Genomic DNA, 17,744 nt, shown 5'->3' on the forward strand with positions numbered 1-17,744 from the left:
TTTATGAGGTGCAAATATTATTTATGTAGATACTTTTCTATTTTTTTTTTATGCAGTTGGACAAATTTTCAAGCATAAGAATTCCAGGAAGTAAGAAAGAGAGACCTCCATTACTTAACCTGAAGCACACATTTTCCTCAAGCACTGACTGGCCTTCAACATCATCAAACATGATGGAAAGTAATCCTAGACCACTGTCTGAGAAAGAAATCCTGGCACTTTTTGAAAAAATGATGGTAAGAGTTTACTCTTTGCAAAATGCTTCGTAAAAGGACTTTACTTTTTCTTTTGTTAAATGAATATTAGAAATATTTTGAAGAGCAATGCTCTTCACAAAGATGAGCAGGGGGAAATCAGTTGAATATCATCTGTTTTTAAGATGTAATGATTTTGAGCCATTAGTGCTGTAGGTAGATCTTTTATTAGGAAAAAGCTGTGAGCAGTGGTGGTTTGTAACACCTTGCTGAGGGGACAGTTTAGCATCTAGATATTAACAATAGTGTGTTCTGTCATGCTGTGTTGTGTTATCCTGGGTTATGTATCTAAGATGTGACAAAATTTCTGAAGGCTTGTTCAGCTTGATTGTTTTGTATTTCTGGAGTTTACTGCCAGAAGGACTCTAAAAAGCATCACTAAAGTTTATGAAATCTTAGGTAGGAAATGGAACACCTTAGAGACATAGTTGGTGTATTCATTACTGTTGCTAATTGAAGTTTCAAGCTTCAGAATAGAGAGGAAAATTTAGGAAATGAACAGCTAATTAAGAAAATAATAGAAGAATGTGATTTGGATTTCTGTACCATAGCTTAAGTTATAGATAGAAATGATGGGATTTTCACTAGATATGTAATATCCTTTAAAAAAGGGATGATCAAAGCATATTTGCCAATAGTGTTGGAAAGCTTTATACTGTGAAGGAAGGGGAAGGGATAAACTTGCTTGCGTATATCTAACTGTCTAGATATCAGAGAGAGTAGGGAGACCTAGAAATGTGTAGGGCAAAAATCCAGTAAAGAAGCAAGCAGTGAAAGCTCTGTGGCCTTTGGTACTTGTATAAATACATATAAAGTATAGGTAATTAACAAGGTGAACTAGAGAGCCTAAGGGAAGGAGACTTGGTAGAATGGAATCCGAGACAAGTAAAAGGTCTATAATTCACAAGCAAAAGGAGAGAGAAAAGTGGGGTTTTGGGGGAGGAGTGGAATAGCATTGTATACCAGGAGTTCTATTTCTATATGGCAATATAGGAAGCAGAGGGAGAACTCTTGGATGAAGATCAGCAAAGGCAAGAACAGTAGACAAATTGTCTCTGGAATGTTAACATAGCCTGCCTGTACAGGAAGAGGAAATGACTGAAGAATTTGTGAAATAGATTTCACATCAGGCATAGAGAAATCATGTAGTAGTGATGGGAGATTATGATGAATGATGATGGTGATGGTGATAATGATGGTGATGGTGATGATGGTGATGATGGTGATGGTGATGATGATGACGATGACAATAATACAACAACCTGGGTGTGTAGATGCTGTTATTATTCCATTTTACAGATGAAGAAACTGAGATATGCAGAGATTAACTGATACAGCTTATAAGTATCTCTGGACAAATTTGAACTCAGGTCTTCTTGACTGCATGTCCAGTGCTCTATGGCTTGACCATCTAGCTGCTAAGTCACTTTTGGCTTATTTTAATGAGTTAACATGCTTGATATGTACTCTGACTAATCTGCCTCCATGGGTGTCCATCTGGTCTGTACCAATATATCTTTAGTTCACTGATGATCACACTGATTACTTTTGCAATTATTAAGAACTTTAATACTTTAAGTTCAGCTACTTTGCATTTTATATTGCAGCCAGTCTTTTAAATTTTCCAGGAAAACATCATTTCGTCCTAGCCTTTTATGTTGTTCTCCTTTACCATTTATAATATGAGGCATATGTTGTCAGAATTGTAAATTTGCAGCTAGAAGGGACATTTGGAATCTGAGTCTGTTTCAGTTTCAGTTAATAGTTTTTCCTGAGTGAATAATTCATTAACCCACTAAAGACACTAGGTATGTCAGCACCACAGTCAACCAGAAACTATGGTGTGAGAGGCATCTGTTAGTGTTGCACAATGAGAATTAGAAGTCTAGGGATTTGGATTTCAGCCCCATTACTGCATGTGTGTCTGTGGGCAAGTCAGTTAGCTTCTCTGGTATTCAGGTATCTCAGATTGTTTTCAGCACTACTAACCTATCAAGTAAATTGTACAGTTGAATATTTGAACTCAAAAACTATAAAATCAGTATGTTTTTTTTAACATGGGAAGACAAAACACAAGATGATAAATAGCACGCTAGAAAAGATTCACATGGAAATATACAGGAGTAGAGCATAAATAAGTTGTACAGGCAGTAAGTGGTAGAGATGCTGAGAGAGATCAGTTTCAGTTTAGATGAACTGAATTTGGTGATGGCTAATTTTATAAGAGGTCTGAGGGGACTCCAGGCAAGGATGGTCAGGCTCCTTGAGATTTATGGAGGAGCTAAATCTTAAGACTGGTTTCTGAAAGTGAGTAGGTTTTAGGCAAAACTTCATTGCTAGGAGAAGTTGTCCATTGAGAATGGCTTTTAGATGTGGCCATGACTGAAATGACAACCTAAACATGGAAAAATTTCTTTTTGTAAATTTTTTTTGGTCCCAATACACATTTTGCTGTTTTTTTTTGGTAGATGTGAACAGTACAAATAAAGCTTGAAGAATTTAGGCAGAATTGCTTCTGATTTGTTAATCTTGCTTGTAATGTGTGTAGTTGAATTTTTATCCTTAGAACATCAACTCTTAGATGCATCTGCATTGTTGCTTAATGGCAGCTGTATAAATTTCTTATTACTTGATCTGGACGGAGAGTTTGAAAAGGTGAGAAAAGTTTGTTTCAGGATATGCATTGTTGGTCAAGCGTAGAGAATATTTTATAAGAGGATGAGAGCTAGGCAACAAAGGTCAAACTATATTGTGATTAATTTATTCTAAGTGCCAACTCTGGCAAAAAATTTTATCAGAAGTTATTCCAAATTTTGGCCTTCCTGTTATCTTTCTTATGGTCATATTGTAATAAAAAGATATTAACCATTTATGTATCAAATAGGTAGCCAGTTATTTTTGAAGAAGACTTTCTAGATCAAAAAGACTAAATGAAAAATCTAGTTGACTGGGAAACAGTTTTTCAGGATGGTATCATTATTTTTTTGTTTCTTTATATTTTACTTTTTTTATAAACCAAACATCAATATACATGAATATTTTGTATGCCAAGAATAGAAAAAAAAGTATTATATGTGAAACAGAAATTCTTTGACATAGTTGTTTTTAAATGTGAATATTAATTTTATTATGAAGGTGACAGATGGACAGCTGGGATAGTGTATAAAAATCTGGTGTTGAAATAAGGAAAATCTGGTTCAGTTCCTTCTGTGATACCTACTGGCCCTGTGTTGGTACTGGGCAAACCAGTTAATCTTTTAGTGCTCCAGGAAACTCTAAGTAGTAACTATAAGTAGGTACTTATATTTGTATTGGTAGGGAGAAGTATTTCACCAAAAGTTGTTTCCATGAATGAAATTGTGGTTCTAAAGCCTGTTACAGAGTTTAAAAAAAAAATCATCCCATTTCTCTACATTCTCTTCTGAACTTCATCCTATTCTCTTTTCTGAATGTTTTGAATGATTGATGCTTTTCCTCCCCTTTTTGTATCACTGTTACTTCCTTCTCACTCTCCACTCTTTCAGTCTACATCCCCAGGAGAAGCTTTCCCACACAAATCTATGGAGTAAAGAAAACAATTTCCATATTGGCTGTGTCTGAAAATGGACGTCTTCAGTATCTCTAGTTGATCAGCTATTTGCCAAGGAGTGGAAAGAGTGTTTCATTCTTTTTTTTTTTTAAATTTTATTTTTTCCTCCCAATGACATGTTATAACCATTTTCTAGACACTTAAAAAAAATGTTTTGAGTTCCAAATTCTGTTTCTCTGTCCCTCTCATCCTCTCCCCTGCCCCTGACACAGTAAGCAGTTTGATGTAGTTTATACATGTGTAATCATGTTAAACATTTCCATATTAGTTATTTTGTACAAGGAGACTTAGAAAGAAAGAAAAATAGCATGTTTCAATCTGTATTTAATGTTAGTTCTTTCTCTGGAGACAGATAGTATGCAGTATACTTTATCTTAATTCCTTGGGATTGTCTTAGAAGGTTATATTGCTGAGAATAGCTAAGTCATTCACAGTTCTTCATCATACAATATTGTTGTTACTGTGTACAATGTTCTCCTGGTTCTGCTCACTTCCTTTTGCATCAGTTCATATAAGACTTTCCAGGTTTTTCTGAAATCATCCTGCTTGTCATTTCTTATAGCACAATAATATTCCATCACAATCATATACCACAGCTTGTTTAATGATTCCCCAGTTGATAGTCATCCTCTCTATTTCCAGTTCTTAGCCACCAAGAGTGTTTTATTCGGAAGCTTTGATTGGCATTCTTAAGACTTTCTACATGGTTTTCCTTTACGTTCTTGTTATTGTATAAATTGTTCTTGTGATTTTGCTTACTTTACTCTGCATACAAATATTCTTATATTTTTCTGAATCCATCCTTTTATCATTTATTTTGGCTCAACATTTCATTAATATATCTCATAAATGGTTCAGTCATTCTCTGCTTGATGGCCATAGCTACAGGTTATTTGCTGCAATAAAAATTGCTTTCTTAATTTTTTTTTTTTAACATGTGAACATTTGATTTCGTTAGGGGTATAATCATAGCAATGCTATTGCTGTGTTAAAAACCACATTACAGTGAATTTTTTATATAGTGTAAAATTGCTTTCCTGAAATTTTGAACTGATTCAGAGCTCTACAGACCATGAACTGTTGTATCTGTTTTCTCATGTCTCTCCAAGAGTAGCCATTTTCCCTTTTTGACATTTTTGTCAGGCTGATGTTTGTGAGGTGTTACCTTAGAATTGTTTTAATTTGCATTTATTGTTAGCGATTTGGGGCATTTTTTTCATCTGGTTTTTGATAGTTTATTTTTCTTTTTTTGAGAACTCTGTTCCTCCCATTTGTCTTTTGGAGAAAACCTTCCTTAGAATAAGCCTCACATAAATGTAGGTGGTAATAAAGTTTGTGAGGGATTTCTTATTTAAGTTTTGTACCTCTCTTGGTCTAACACTGGACTTAGGAAGCAGTAGGTGATCATTAAGTAATTTCTTTTTTTGTAGACATATGTTGAGGAAGTGAGAGGGAAACAAAAGCATTAAAGTGCAGATGGGGGCAGAGGTCCTGCCTTAATACAATATTTGTATTAGGTTAAGGTCGAAGGACCTTGTAGTTTTCTAAATCCCACCCCCATTAAAAAATCACTGACAAGCAGTGTCTTCTGTATCGCTTGTAGAATTTTTGAAAATTAAATTTGATCTATTATAAAATATTTTTTTAAAAAAAATCCTGATTCTTTCATGCATGGTGTTGATGCATATGCCATTCTGCAGGATTTGAAGTAAGGTCTTACTGACTCTAAGCCATCCTTCTATCCATTTGTGTCACCTAGTTGCCTATTGTTGGAGGTCTACAGTAGTATTTCTCTTTGTATTGTCTGTGAGGTGATACATGGAAAAAACTATTGTAAATAGTACTTATTTAATACACTTTTGCCTATTAGCGTGACTGAAAATATCTGTAAATATAAATCTTTGTCCAGAAATGAGAGAATTAATTCTATGTAGTACTTAGATTCTTTTAGTGTTTATTTTTTCATTTTTATTTTGGGGAGGTGGGTAAAAGAAATGGTTCTTTTTCCTTTTGCTATTTCAGTTATTCTCAGTTTGAACTGGATTTTTTTTAATTTAGAGCAAAGTCTATTAGGAATTTTCAGCCTTTCCCATATTCTGTTCATATTGCATTATATTGCAGAATTATTTCTTATGAATGTTATATACTTTACTGTGAGTATTAAATGTGATTCTTTTTGGAGACAGAGCTATATTTGTTCCTTCTGTGTTGAATTTTTAAAAACTATCTCTAGTAAAGTCCTCTCAGAGTTTTTGAAATCTACATCCCTGGTGCCAATCAGATTGTGAAGCAGCATAGTAATCTAATTTTTTGCATAATTTTTAATTAAAAAGTAATTAACTAAAGGAAAATTACTTCTCCATGTTGGAACTCTCAATTTCCCAATGCAAAACCATGCCAAAGTATAATGCTGAAAAGTTGTTGTATGAATAAGTTTAATCAAAATGTTCATATATATGAAATATTAATTTGACTTTAATAGAACCATGTTAATATCCTCTTCAGACTATCATAAATCAAATTTTGAACCAAATATCTAAGTGAGCAGGCAGCCAAGATTGATCTTTTCATTTAAAGAATACTGTAGATTTCTGTGTATGACCATTTATTTGTGCTATTAGATGGTTAATTCCTTGAAGATAATAATTGTGTTCTATGTGAGTTCATATCCAGTAGTCCCCAGGCACATTACCTTTCACATAATAAGTGACCAAAATTTTTCTGTACCTGGTGCACCAATTCATTTGCCACCAAATTCTCTATTTTCAATTTGGTGTCTCTCTTTATCTCTGTTTAAGTTCCTTATAAGTCTCCAGCGATCTGGAGTGAATCTGGGATTTGAAATCAAGGGATCTCCTTCACATTCTAGCTCTGCTACACAGTTTGTGGAGAAATCATTCAAAATCTTGGAGCCTCTATTTCCATACTTAAAAAAGGAAGAAATCTGAAATGTAGGGTCTCTAAAAGCTCTTAATTTGTGATTCTGTCATCTCCTGTTCATTAAATTCTGAGCTTTCTTTTTCAGTTTTCATTCTCCTTGACTACTAATTTGATACAACAGCATTTGATGCCATTCAGTCCTGCCTCATTGTAGGTATTTTTTCTCATGCTTCAAAGAGAGCATGCTCTGTTTATTTTCCTCCCACCTCTCCATTCTTTTTTTGTCTCCTTTTCTTTTTCCTGACTCCTTAAAAGTGAGTATCTTAAAGATTTTTTGTTCCTTTTCTATTTTTTCAATAATTTTTTTAACCTTTTTGATCTGACTTCCATGACTTTAGTTTACTTCTGTGAAGATGACTTCTAGTTCTTTCTAATTTCCTATAGAATGTCTCTCTCTCTCTCTCCCTCTCTCTCTCTGTCTCTCTCTCTCTGTCTGTCTGTCTGTCTCTCTCTCTCTCTCTCTCTATATATATATATATACACATATATATATATATATGTATAACCCCTGGATACCTCACATCTAGCTTAGTGTTATCACTTTAAATCAATGTAGTTTCAATCAATTTGCCATCATCAGTTTAGAACTGATCTTTGAGGTCTTATCTCAAATCTCTTCTACTAATTTAGTCTTCCTTTTGCTTTCAGACTTTTTCCTTTTTTAATATCTCCATTTTCTGTATGTTCAAAATTATGTTGTCTTTAATGTTACCTTCTCCTTCTGCTCTCATGTTCAACTTTTTGGCAAATGTTCATTTTACCTCTTTAACTTCCCTTCCATCTATTCTCACCCTAGTACAGGTCTGTACTAATTTCTTAACTGGTTTTCCCACCTCTATGCTTTCTTTTTTCTGGTAGTGATGCTACTTTCCTGCTTATAATTCTTCAATTACTCTCTATTGCTATTCAGTTAGGTTCTTTAAAATCTGTTGCCACCCTGAATTTCCAGTCTTAGTTCATATTTTTTTCTTTCCATACACTTGATGCTAGAAGTGAGGCTGGTGACCTTGCACGGCCCTCCCTCACTCAAAATAGTCAGGGGCAAGCCATGTCATCATTTCTCTGATGGCATGTTCTTCTTAGGCAACGAAGAATGAACACAAACAACAACACTTGATGCCGTAACCAAAGGGCACTTCTTCTGTATGTGTATTTCCATTTCCATGCTTGTGTTCACATTGTTCCTAATGCCTGGAGTTATCAGCCCTCCCCTTCATTTTTTGATTTGTCCAACCTTTAGTGCCCAACTCAAATTATACCTCATCCTTACTAATCCCACTTGCCTCACTCTCTGAATCAGTAATAACCTTTGCCCTTTTGGGCTATTTATACTACATCCTAGACCTTAGTGCTAGATGTTTCTATAGATCTCATATACTTAACAGTTAAAGTTATGCTCCTGCAGCAGCAAATAGTCATTTCCTAGCTGATAAAATATAATAATAATAATAATTATTATTATACTTTGGTAATGTGCTAACCATACCAAACACCTCCTCACCTGACTCCTTTCTTTAAGAAAATATGTAACTATGTGGCACATATAGTCTACTCTCTTTGGGCCTATCATCTTTTTTTTTAAGTACAGAGCCATGTTTCCCAACATGCCTTTCAGCATTTATTCCCTACATATTGAAGTCATTGAGAATTAAAGTATATATTGATTTAATTTTGGGGGTCTCTTTGAATTCTTTGTAAAACAGCTTTGTCTCCTCATCCCCAGGAATACTGGTTGATGCAATTGTTTTCATGGTCATCTTTTTTTAAAAATACTTAATGTGGACCCTACAATGTACAGTGACTAAGTACTTCATGAGTTGGTGTTTCTTGTTGCTATGAAATGAATGACAAAATACTTTGTCAGCTTGTGGTATAGTGGAAAGGACACTGGCTTTGGGGATGGAGGACCTAGATTCAAATTCTAACTGATGCCAATCACCTTTTTGAGATCCTGAGTAAGCCATGACATTCTTGGACCAATTAAAATTTAGTAAACAAAAAGCAATGATAAAACCTGCCAGCCATTTATTCTTTGTTGGTATTACCTTTGAGAGCCCATGGTCTCAATCTCATGTCATGGCAAGACATGAAAGAAGGACTTTGTAGAGAGTCTGAATTAAAAACAACAGGAACAACAACAAAAACCCAACAACAACCCATGGAAAATTGATAAAATCATCATAAAATAAGTTGTGGTGTTACCAGAAGATCACTTGAGTAATTGGGTAATTGATTTAATCATTTAATTGGGTTATTGGAATTGGGTAAATCATTTAATTTCTTTGTGCTACAAAATAAGAGATTTGAACTTGATTGCCATTAAGAGGCCTTTTTAAATATTAAAATATTTTGATTTTTTTCTGCCTTTTAGATGTTTCCCTCCTTGTGTTTTTTCCTTCCTTACGTCTACATTTTATAAATAGAAAATTTGTTTGACAGATCACAAATATGTTTTTTAATATGGACATTCATTTCTTTTACCTCCTTTTCTTTTTAAATAAACTTAATTGTTTAACCTTCACTTCCAGAAGAACTAATATTGTCTTCAGAAATTAGTAGATGGTTGATTTTGTGGTATTAAATCACAACTAGGGAAGGTAATTTGTAAACATTTATAAGACATTATTAAAAATTGTTTTATTTTCAAGAGATTTTCATTATTGCCAACTGAAGTGGAAATTTGTGGGAGATGGATTATTCTCTACTTTTGATTATTTCTGATTATTATATACCTTTCTTCTACCACTTCTTAAATATCACATCATTTTGTGCTAAGGTTCAAGACACATCTTGCTGTATTAGTACTAGGTTTCAATGATCTAGAAAGACTTCTATTTATAATAACTAGAGATATTCTTTCATAATAATTGGGATAATTCTTTACTTTTTTTCTGATGCCTTACAGAGAAGATAATAATCTTTATTTTAAATATAACACATATTGAGAACTTGTTTTGATTTACATTCCAACATCCATGAATTATTTCTAATGTTTTGTTCTTTGTAATTATAATCTGAAATTTGTTGTAACCTTAGAGAATTCTTATTCCAAGTGAAAGTAATATGCCCTGTGATAGCAATTAAATATGTAGGAATGTCTCGAATCTCTAGAAGGGCAAAATGAAGAGATTTTTTGACTTGAACATGTTTCAAGGGCTTGGCTGCCAAAAACTGAACAGCTAATGCCATAAACAAGAATGTCTAGTGAATATAGTGTCTATATAGAATTTAGAAGACATCCTACCTACTGAGCGGAGGAAACCATTTAGAGTACTTGTCATGATGGATTGGCTTCTAAGTGGATGATACGCTTAAATGTTTTTCATTATAGATCATAAATGAAATAGGATCAAGACTTAGTTGAGGTATTAACACAGTTGAGCCTTCTTTTTTTACCTTTCTATTCTTTATCATCAGCTTTTCCTTTGTTACTGTTGAGGTTGTCTGTGCCAATCTACTTTACAAAAAATATTTTGATGATGATTCTAGTTGACATATGTACAGTGGCTTTCACTTACAAAATGCTATGTCCCTAGCAGTGGGCACCCTGTCTATGACTATTTTGTTTTAAAATGGTGAAACTATTATGAGGTAGGGTGATACACTAGAAAGACCATTGACTCTGGGATGAGGGTACCTGGGTTCAAAGCTGACCACTTATACTTACTACATTCTTGAGCTTGAGCAACCTTTCTGGACCCCAGTTCCCTCATTTGTAAAATGAAGGGTTTGGATCATATAGCATCTGAGGTGTACCATCTAGCTCTGTAGTTATGATTGTGATTTGTACATTATTTTTTGTAGTACTCGACAAACAATATATTACAGGATATGACAAAATATTAACTCATCTAGTAGCAAATTTTTGTTAATGGCCATAGAGCCATTTGTGGAATATACTAATTCACTTCCAAATATTTTAAGTGGGTTACAAGTTTTAAAACTGAGCATAAAGATATATTGTGAAAGACAATAATTCATTGAAAATATCTAGCCTTGAGATTACTACAGTTAATTTTCCTTGATTGCCGTTAAATGATAAGGTATAAGAGAATTTTTACAGGTAAATATGTCACAGAAGAATGGGTCCAAAATACCATGGAACCCTTTTCCCTTACCTTACTACTCCTTGTCTAAATACTAGATATTAGCCTCCAAATCATTTCCAAAACAATTAGTGCTGTTTTTAGTTGCAAATTATTGATTTTAGTGCAAAATTTATGCAGAATTGCTCCTCTACATAGATTATAAAATGAAGCTTTTTAATTATATTTTCCAGGAAGATATGAATTTAAATGAAGACAAAAAGGCCCCATTGCGGGAAAAGGACTTCAGTATCAAAAGAGAAATGGTGATGCAATACATGAATACTGCTTCTAAAGTGGTGAGTAAAACTGTTGAGTTGAGTAATAATACTCTTTACGTTTGAGCACAGATGGAAAAAAGAAAACAGAGTTTTACTTTCAAGTAGTGATATAGTTTGTGGGCACCTCTAATCCTAGGTGTTTTACGAAAACACAATTAACAATACAAAAATGGTAGTGAGATAAATACTATTTTGACATAGTTTAGATTAATAGCAGAAACTATTTTAACTTTACTCTTACCCGAGGTGGTTATTTTTTTAAGCACGTCTCAGGAGATTGATCATTGTGTTTCTTTCTCTCGTAAGAAGTCTTCTGTTGTTAACATATTTGGAAGAGTGCTACACACATCTTTTAGCTCTGTTTAGGCAAAAATGCAATAATTTTCAAAGAAATAAGATATATAAATGAAAATATTGATTAATATTAATGCTCATAATGTACAATAACATTTCACTATCCACCTGAGCAATTATAAAGAAAGGGCTTTATAAAGCCTCAGGCACTGTGTAGATATGAGCTGCTGCTGTTATTATTTGCAGTGACAATAACAGAAAAATCTTTGTCAGTGAACATTTGCCTTACTTGCTGAGTGGAGAGAGATCTCAGTCAAAGATAACAACTGATATTCAGCAGCGGGTCACTTCTTTATTCTTTAGTAGTTGGCTGAAAGACATAAAGAATATCAGATACCATTATCTTTATTGCTAATTATGAAAAAGGATTTTATTTGATACAGCAAAGTACCACTTTAAATTCCAAAATACTGTTTCTCGTTCATGCATCAATATCATGGAAAATTCTTAGAAGACATAATAACAGAAATATTACTGTTCAGTGACTCCCTGGAGGTTAGACAGGAGATAAGTACAACATGATGTTAAGGTACCCTCCTTTTGTCTCTTTCCTGCCTGATCTCTAGCTTCCTGTGGAACAAGAGTGCCATTACATCATAACAGAACCCCCTGAGGTGAAGAGAGAGGGCACCAGTTCATCTAGTTTCTAACCTGGTCTCCTGCCTTGGGGAAGGAGAGTATCATTTTGCCTTCTTCCAAGTTCCTACTTCCACTCTTAAACTCAAGGCTTTGAAAGGAATCCATCTTGAGATCATAGTCTATTAACATTGAGAATATCTTCAAAATTTTTTTCTTAATGACTCACAAAGTCCCCATTGATCACCGCCATCTCATTGATTCCAAATCGCTGTAGATCATTTTTCATACTCCATTCCTTATCCTTTGTTGTCTGATTCCTTACCTCTATTATCTTTGATACCCCAGACCCTCTTTTACCTCCTACACCAAAGCTTACACCCCTTCAGCTATGCATTCTTGGATTCCTGCCCCATAAGGAACAGGCTTGCTTTTCATCTTAAATCTTTTCCTTTCCAATACCCTCCATCTTTTGACTGTTACTGAAACCTGACCTCTCTGACCACCCTTTCCATTACTGGCTATTCATTCCCTCCCTTCAACTCTTGCCCTTATACTTGAGCATAGGTACTGATACTCCTTCAAATGCCTAGACTCCTAGTTCCTCAGCTTACTTATTCTCATGAGCTACTCACAGCACCCTGTCTCAGACCTGCACAAAAATGTTCATACTCTTGATCTTGCTATCACATCAAATGCATTACCTCCATGTTTCGCATAGCAGTTGCTTCTAGAGTGACCCTGGCAACAGAAACATCCTCATACCATTGTGCTTCTCTCCCCCCTACTCCCCTTTCCCCAACTCCTGACACTAACGCTTGTGAAGATGCAACCTGGCAACTTTCCCTCTGAGCGCAGTAGTCCTCCCATACTTTCAGGAGCCACAACTTCTGAAGACTTAGTAAGTAAAGTTCTCACCACCAAAGTCCTTAATACTGTCAAGTGATTCCACATAGAAACTGATTTGGGTTTATTAATGGAAATGACATTAAAGAAGGTGGATTATTATTTGTTTTGTTGTTGCGCTTTAAATACCAGGGGACCCTTCCATCTAACTTGCAACTGATACCTCCTGTGAACTCCTTGATAAAAGGGGCTATCTCACTTTTTGTATTTGTATTTGTAAAGAGTAGGTCATTGGAGTTGAGGATACTCAGAAACTGAGGAATTAGAGAGTTTTAATGAGCATAGATATGAATATTGAAGTCCCATAGTATTAGGACAGGAGGAGAGGAAGGTGGTGATTTAGGTGCTGAATTCCTTGAGAAAAGGGGAAGACTGATCTGGGGACTGGTATACGACCACTATAATCAGAATAGGGTGGAAAAATTTTGATAATGTAAACTTTAATGGAGGAGAGTTTGCGGAATAATGGGGGTAAATGGGGAGAGTCTTAAAAAGTCAATGAAGGCAAAACAGTATTCCAACTCCCCCTCCAGGTGTAGTGTGGCTGGAGTGTGGTTCAGTAAACACTGATATTTTTATTGTATTACTTACATCAGGGACCTTTTCTGTATGTACTTAGTATATTCCACTTGCTTTTCCCACCTTTGTTTCTTCAGTGACATTTCTGTTATTTCAAAGTTCATTGAAACCTTGATGTTAATGTCTAAATATGATAAATCTTATGAGCCCTTTGAAAATTTTAAGTGTAAAAGCAGCTGGATAGAGTATTAGACTTGAAATCAGAAAGATCTAAATTTGAATCTTGTCTGTCAGCCTCACTTTCCTCATTTGTAAAATGGAGATAGTAATAACACCTAACTCACAGGATTTGGGGGATCATGTGTAAATTGCTTTTTAAACGTGGATCAAATTTATTCCATTCTCACCTCTACCTACCTTTTTATGAATGTCACAGAAAGTCAAAATATATGTTCATTCAGCAGGCAGAAAAATTGCAATTATTTTCATGGGAGATTTTTTCCAAATGCTTTTTATGAGGGTGATAATACAAGGTGACCAAATAGCCTACTAAATCATGCTTCTTCTTGACTTTGGACGTGCAATAAATTCAACTCTAACTCTTATTTTATTTGCCTTTCTAAGGAAAAACTTGTGAACTTTCCTTCTATTTAGTTATGGCTCACTTTTGTATAATGAAAATGTAGGAATTGATGAAATTCAGTTCCTTCAGTGGTACATTCATTCTTTTGCTCTCAGGCCAAATAATATAATAAAAATTAGAGGAAGAGAAAGGATACAACTATGCTCAAGGTAATATCTATAGAATAAAAAAGGAACGAAGGTAGTATCATATTGTAGACTTACTGTTATACTACGTATTTACCTCATATATACACAACCTATGTGCCATGTCCTTTTCAGAAGTTGACATGGTTTTGAGGCATATGTGTATATCTATCATGTCACTGAAGAATCCTGTCTCACCAATGATTCATGTAGCCACTGCTCCCCTTTAATTCACATTTTTTTCCTGTGGTTTCAGGAAAGCTGGTGGCTCAGGATGGGAAAGAGAAGAAGGGAGGGGCCTCAGGCAGTAAAAAACAAGGTACCAAATAAAGTAAAAGAAACAAGTATAAAAAGATTGAGGATAGGTATTTTAAATGAGTTGGTGGAATGAAGTATTGTAGGTTAATCCATACTTATATCTATCAGAATAGTAGGCAAGCGGTCTTTAATTACACTAAAGAAATAATAAATAACAAGCAACACAAAGGGAAAAGAAATCTCTTGATGGAAAGATCATTTCAGATAAACTGGCCAAGGAACATATATAAACATAGGAAAGCATAGATTAACATATGAGAAAAGGAAACAATATGAAGAGCAGATACTAAGGATACAAAGGAATTCCTGGGGTTTGGTAAAATAGTACTATAAGTTCTATTTAATTCCCAAACTAATGAACCAATAGATTCTGAGAATGGTTAGAAAGAGCTATTAAGAAAGGTACAGGATGGAAATAAGGGTGGAAATTGACATCTAAAGTAAGGGACGAATTAGACAAATGACATTAGAAAATTTAGATTAAGCGATGAAATATTTGTATCTGAAAAAAGAAAATGGCAGTTTTGGATCTTAGAAATACAGAGGTAGAAAGAAAATTAATTGAAGTAAACTAAAAGACAAGGAAAAACGTACCAAACCTATAAAAGGCAAGGAATTTTTTTCTTGAAGAGGAAATACGATATAAATTTTAGAATTTTATATTCCAGCAAAATACAATCAAGAGCAGTTTTGATATCTTCAAGTAAATCTTGGAAATATAGGGCATAAGGCGGATCAGTAGAGTCCCTAGGACATTGCCAGAGAGAAAACCTCAAGTTTGAATAACCTAGAAACATCTTGGTCCAACTAGATTTTTCTGTATCAAGAACAGATATTTTATGTAAGTGGAGAAAGACTTTTATTCATCAGTCGTGGAGAATGGTCTTCAGTTAGGAGAACTCAAAGGAAAGATTCATATTCCTCCAAAAGCAAAGGAATCCTGGCAGCATGCCTAGAATAATATACCTAAAATTGAACTTAAGTTTATTTATTTATTTTTTGGGGGGAAGGAGGAAGGCAAGGCAATTGTGACTTGCCTAAGGTCACACAGCTAGTAAGTGTGTCAAGTGTCTGAAGCTGGATTTGAACTCAGGTTCTCCTAACTCCAGGGCCAGTACTCTGCTCACTGTGCCATCTAGCTGCCCCTTAAGTTTATTTTTTTAAGCATTTGAGTCAAAAACAAGACAGACATTTCTTCAAGTCAAAAGTCAAAAATGAGCAAGGGACTTTTGCAGGTAAAACTCATTAAACAAAAGAAGCAAGGTAAACAAGTACAGTTAACTAGAAAATTAAGAATTGAAACCATACTTTTCATGCTTCTACACACGACTAGACTTAATTTTGAAAAAAAAAGTCCTTTTGTGAACCGAGGACATCATCAACAAACTGAAAGGGTGATGAAGAGTAGTGAAAGGAGAGAAAAGAACAGAAAGGAGTTAATACTTTATGGACAAGAATCTGAGTTGTATCACTAATGAATCAGTATATGGTAGATAGGGAAAAGCAGAAAAAGTGGTGTGTGTGTGTGTGTGTGTGTGTGTGTGTGTGTGTGTGTGTGTGTGTGTGTGTGGTGTGTGGGATGGGTGTTGATCTTTTGTATCTAATTAAAAAAAGTAGTGAAGTCCTTAATTTCTTGTTTATCTTTTGGTCATGTTTGTCTAAGTCTGAAAAGGATGTCTGTTAAGTATTAGTATTCATTTTCAGTGATGCTGCCTTTTAAGCACAATACAATTTTCCTTTTCATTTCTTTTAATCAAGTATAATTTTACTGTTGTTTTATCTGAAATTGTGATTGCTGTCCCTGCTTTTTGTTCTCCTGATGGATAACAGAATTTGTATCAGCCTGTCATTTTAATTATGTGAATTTTTCTATTTAAATTGTGTTTCTTATAAGCAACATTGTTGAATTCTGATTTTTTTAAATTCATTCTGTTGTCCTCCATTTTTTTTGGTGAATTAATCCCATTCATGTTCCAGTATTATAATTGTTAATTGTATATTTCCTTCTATTCTGTCCAGTTATACTTTTATTTCACTCTCTCCTCCTTCCTTTATAATGAAAAATATAGTGATCTACATTTGATGTTATCTGCTTCTAATCTATATTCTCTTTTCTTTTCCTTTCACATTTTAATCACAGAATCTTACCATTTCTTTCCTTTTATTCTCTTCCTCATGTTCTGCTTTCCAAAAATAGTTTGCTTTGACTAATGGCTCCATGAAACTACTCTCCATCTTTATTATCCTCGCCCTTCTACCTCTTCTTGCAGTGTTGTTTCATGTATTTCTACAATAGACATTGCGTGTGTGTGTGTGTGTGTGTGTGTGTGTGTGTGTATTCAACCCTTCTCGATTCAGGTAAAAATGAGGTTCATGTGTGGCCTATTTCTCTGACCCTTTCCTCAGTGTCTGAATAGTTTTCTTGTATACCTCAGTTACTTCAGATAGTAAGCTGCATCCTTTTTCTTATTCTTTTTCTCTAATATACTCCTTTTTCTCTTAAGCTTATTAAAAGAATAAGAAAACTGCTCCCACGCCATCTGTCTTATTTACTCTCTCCATTAATACTTGAAGACATTAGGATTCTCCTTATATAGGCCCTTTTAATTGTTGAAATGTTATTTGCCTTTGTTAGTTTCTCTTAACTACTTTGTTTTCATTTCAAAATATCTGCTCAACTCTGGTATCTTCATCAGGAATACTTGGAAGTCCTTTAATTAAAAGTTCATTTTTTCCCTGTGTAAAATTTTATTCTTGGTTTTTAAACTTTTGTCTTTTGCCTTGTGGGATATCATATACCAAGCTGTACTTCTAAGCTTCCCAGCCTTATGTGATTCTGTGACTTTTTGATAATTGAACTCTTTGTAACTGCTTATACTTTTCTTGACCTTCTGGAAGCTTTGAATTTTGCCTATTCATACTCCTGGGAGTTTTCATTTTATGGTTTCTTCCAAGAGGTGACTGGTAGAGTCTGTATTCACTTTGCCCTCCATTTCTAATAGGTTTGCTCAGTTTTCATGATTTTTCAAAAATACGGTATTTAGACCTTTTTTTTAATGTTTAAAGTTTTTAGGTAGTATGGTGATTCTCAGATTATTTCTCCTTGACTCATTTTCTACATTATTTGTTTTTGATAGGAAATATCTTTTCTTAA

The 17,744-nt window shown here is 34.3% G+C and overlaps 1 protein-coding gene across 4 annotated transcripts in view; it reads left to right on the forward strand.

The window, feature by feature from the left end:
- The window catches only part of DIAPH3 (diaphanous related formin 3), a 464,308-nt gene that overhangs the window by 75,823 nt on the left and 370,741 nt on the right, over positions 1-17,744 (forward strand). For 2 of the 4 annotated variants that reach the window (XM_072617066.1, XM_072617067.1), the window contains 3 exons: positions 57-236; positions 11,063-11,167; positions 14,529-14,591. In XM_072617066.1, coding sequence (XP_072473167.1) covers positions 57-236; positions 11,063-11,167; positions 14,529-14,591 — 348 coding nt within the window. The remainder of the gene's footprint in view (positions 1-56; positions 237-11,062; positions 11,168-14,528; positions 14,592-17,744) is intronic. The other 2 variants (XM_072617068.1, XM_072617071.1) reach the window with 1 other exon arrangement.

This window comes from Notamacropus eugenii, chromosome 6, assembly GCF_028372415.1.
Source record: "Notamacropus eugenii isolate mMacEug1 chromosome 6, mMacEug1.pri_v2, whole genome shotgun sequence".
Classification (NCBI taxonomy): domain Eukaryota; kingdom Metazoa; phylum Chordata; class Mammalia; order Diprotodontia; family Macropodidae; genus Notamacropus; species Notamacropus eugenii.